The sequence below is a fragment of the Ipomoea triloba genome, chromosome 5 (genome assembly GCF_003576645.1).
Source record: "Ipomoea triloba cultivar NCNSP0323 chromosome 5, ASM357664v1".
NCBI classification, from domain to species: domain Eukaryota; kingdom Viridiplantae; phylum Streptophyta; class Magnoliopsida; order Solanales; family Convolvulaceae; genus Ipomoea; species Ipomoea triloba.
The window spans coordinates 7,236,750-7,239,710 of record NC_044920.1 but is presented as its reverse complement, the minus strand read 5'-3'; the positions used below and the strand labels follow the sequence as shown (position 1 = coordinate 7,239,710).

The window sequence follows — 2,961 nt, the reverse complement described above, 5'->3', positions numbered from 1 at the left end:
CTCGATGCATAACTTAAGGATTAAAATATTTCACGCATATAACTGAGGGATCAAGTCTGTACCACGGATATAAATGGAAGATTAAAAATACAATTTTTCCAAAAAAATTATATTTGAACATATTTGTACTGATAAGAGATTTCCATTTTTACTTGTACATTCATATAGATTAGGCTTTTAGACAAATTGAGAATGAAAAGTTTACTGCATCACCTTTTCAGAAGAATGAATACATTTGAGTGGTTTCAACACCAAATCAAAGATCATCCCCATCAACACAGAAAAAGGGCAAATCCCATTTCTAATATATCAACAAATTAATCAATTTTTCTTTTATTTCTACAGTGAACTGTGAAAGAGAAAAAAACAATAAAGAGCAGAAGAACTAACGAAAGATACAAGGAACAGTCTTAAGTTTCAATTAGATTTGTAGATACATAGTAAGAATTGCTTGCACAGATGAATTGTGCTTTTGCCTCAACAAAAGACTGTGATTGGATTTTCCTGATGAAGCATTATTGTTATCAATATTATTATTTTCTAAGGGGGATTTGGAATTTGAGGCAATGATAGAACTTAGAAGAGAAGAAGCACTAGCAAAGAAAAAGAGTTATGCTACACAATCTAAGGATTTTTTGTACTACCTGAATTCTTGTTTTTTGAGCATGAAAAAAGAATGATCTTGGGTCTCCTAGCTAGACTGCAGGGCGAGTTCTCTTGTGGGTGGCGGGTTTCCCATCCGACGACTTGAGGGCCCCACTGGATTCACCTTCAGAGGAAGCATCCATGGATTTGCCAAAGGAGGTGGAGAGATGAGCATAGAGATCAACTACCCTCTTGATGTTGTTGTTTAGCTCTCTGATCAGTCCCACATTTCTGCTCAAGTTATCCGGGATTTTAGACTCATGGTTCTGGTTAATCTCATTGATCAACAATCTGTTCTGATCCAATATGTTCTGAACCTGCACAAAACTCTTCTGAAATGTCTGCAACACCTTCCCATCTATCTGCCCACCACCCGCCACAACGCCACTTCCCAGCCTGGAAAATGTATCCCCCGGCCCCCCCTCCATTCCCAGGTTGCCGGAATTAAACCAAATCAATTTCAGATAGCAGCTAATACTATCAGCTAATCAAACCCGCTAACCCAATCTGCTAACAGCTATCGGCTAAGTCAATTCGCTAACATCTATTTGCCAAACACCCCGATATGATCAAGCTAAACCCCAGTCTGCAAAAGAAGAGCAGGTAAAACAGGACTGTTAAGAACAGATTTTTTTTTTTTTTAAAAGAGATTGTTTAATTTGAGAGCACTAAAGCTGGGAGAGAGGGAGTATAGTATTAATTTAAGAGAAACCCCATCATCATATCATCTAATCTAGACAGGAAAATTATATGTTATCATCTACTCATCTGTACTTGTTTATATGGAATTAACAAAAGGCACAGACAACACATGATAAGGTTTTTGAATTGTTTAAGGACAATTTGTAGAACATTATATAACTACACAAGAGACAACATCTGCACTGCTTGTTATGATGACCCCCTTCCCCCACACCCCACACCCCCCAAGCACCCCACTTCCCAGTACACCTAAGATACAGAATGGTTGCTCCTTTTCAAGATCATGGAACAAACATGGAGAATAATGTAATAATTATTAATCCATCATTATTTTTTTATTTTTTTTTTATTATGGACATAATTACTATTTTTTTAAGGTATGATGAGATGTTAAAAGCAGATCCCATTTTCCATAAAAGGGAACCTTTTCAATCTGTACTCTGATATACCCCTCCAAACTCCTAAGCTCAGAGTTTCAAAAGAAGAATCTCCCCACCCCCACTCAGATTAAACCTTAACTATAACAGATACAAAAATAATCATAATAATTAATTTAGAAAAAAAAAAAAAAAGATTGAAGGAGGACATTTGCATAATGGGAAAAAGAAAATCATACTGGAAAATTCAACTGATAAAAACAAAGAAAATTACAAATTATAATTCTTTTTGAAACATAGATTCTTGCAACTGACAAAAAGAAGGGGGGAAACTTTATACCTCAAATGAACCAAAATTGAGAAGCAGGAGAAGAATTATAGTACTTGAAAAAACACAACATAGAAAATTCACCACAACATACGAAGACTCAACAGGTAAAAGGAAATTTTGAAAGGTTAAAAAAATAAAGACTTTATTTTTTTTTTAGTTTTCTGAGAGGTATAAATACAAACCCACTCCCAAAAAGTAAACCCAGAAATTATATATTTTGTCAGATATAAAGTCTTCACAGTCGCACTTCACACAATTCAATATATTTACATGCATATATATGTGTGTGTATGCAGTGTATGAACACACATAAATAAATGTATATAATTATTGATTTTATATACATACCTTGAAAATCTGGGAGCATTATTGTGAGCGTGAGGGAGACAGAGATTGAAGGAGAAGAAATGATCGGCGATTGAATCGAATCTCCGGAAAGAGAGAGAGAGAGAGAGTGAGAGAGAGAGAATAAGTAGATTTGACAGTCAGGCTCCGACCCACCCTCTATTCTTGGGTTTCTTTCACTCTCTCTCTATGTCTCAGCTTATAATTTTAGATTTTCTTCTCTCTATCTCATACGAGTATATCTGTAACATATTTTTCCACCTGTCCGGTCATTTTTTTAAGAGAAAAAAGATCTTTAAAATAATAGTAATAATATTGTAATATCACTTGTTATGCCGTAGACCATGGTCATGACTGATACTGTAGTTGTGTTGAACTGATACTATAGTTGTGTTGAAAGAGAGTTGCAATTGCGCGGAACGGAGGCCGTTTTATCTGTCTGAAACTGTAGTTGTGTTGAACTGATACTGCAGTTGTGTTGAAAAGGAACTGCAATTGCGCGGAAAGGGAATTGCAGTTGCGCGGCTGTTTTCATTAATCAAAGCGACGTCGTTTTGATGC

The 2,961-nt window shown here is 35.6% G+C and overlaps 1 protein-coding gene across 1 annotated transcript; it reads right to left on the bottom strand.

Moving 5' to 3' along the window:
* Positions 1-307: 307 nt before the first annotated feature.
* On the bottom strand, positions 308-2,578 carry LOC116020712 (protein ELF4-LIKE 3). The gene is made up of 2 exons (XM_031261208.1): positions 2,404-2,578; positions 308-1,231 (listed from the first exon to the last, which is right to left on the bottom strand). The coding sequence occupies exon 2, from the start codon at positions 1,071-1,073 to the stop codon at positions 696-698; it is 378 nt and encodes a 125-aa protein (XP_031117068.1). The 5' UTR covers positions 1,074-1,231; positions 2,404-2,578; the 3' UTR covers positions 308-695.
* Between the last annotated feature and the right edge of the window lie 383 nt (positions 2,579-2,961).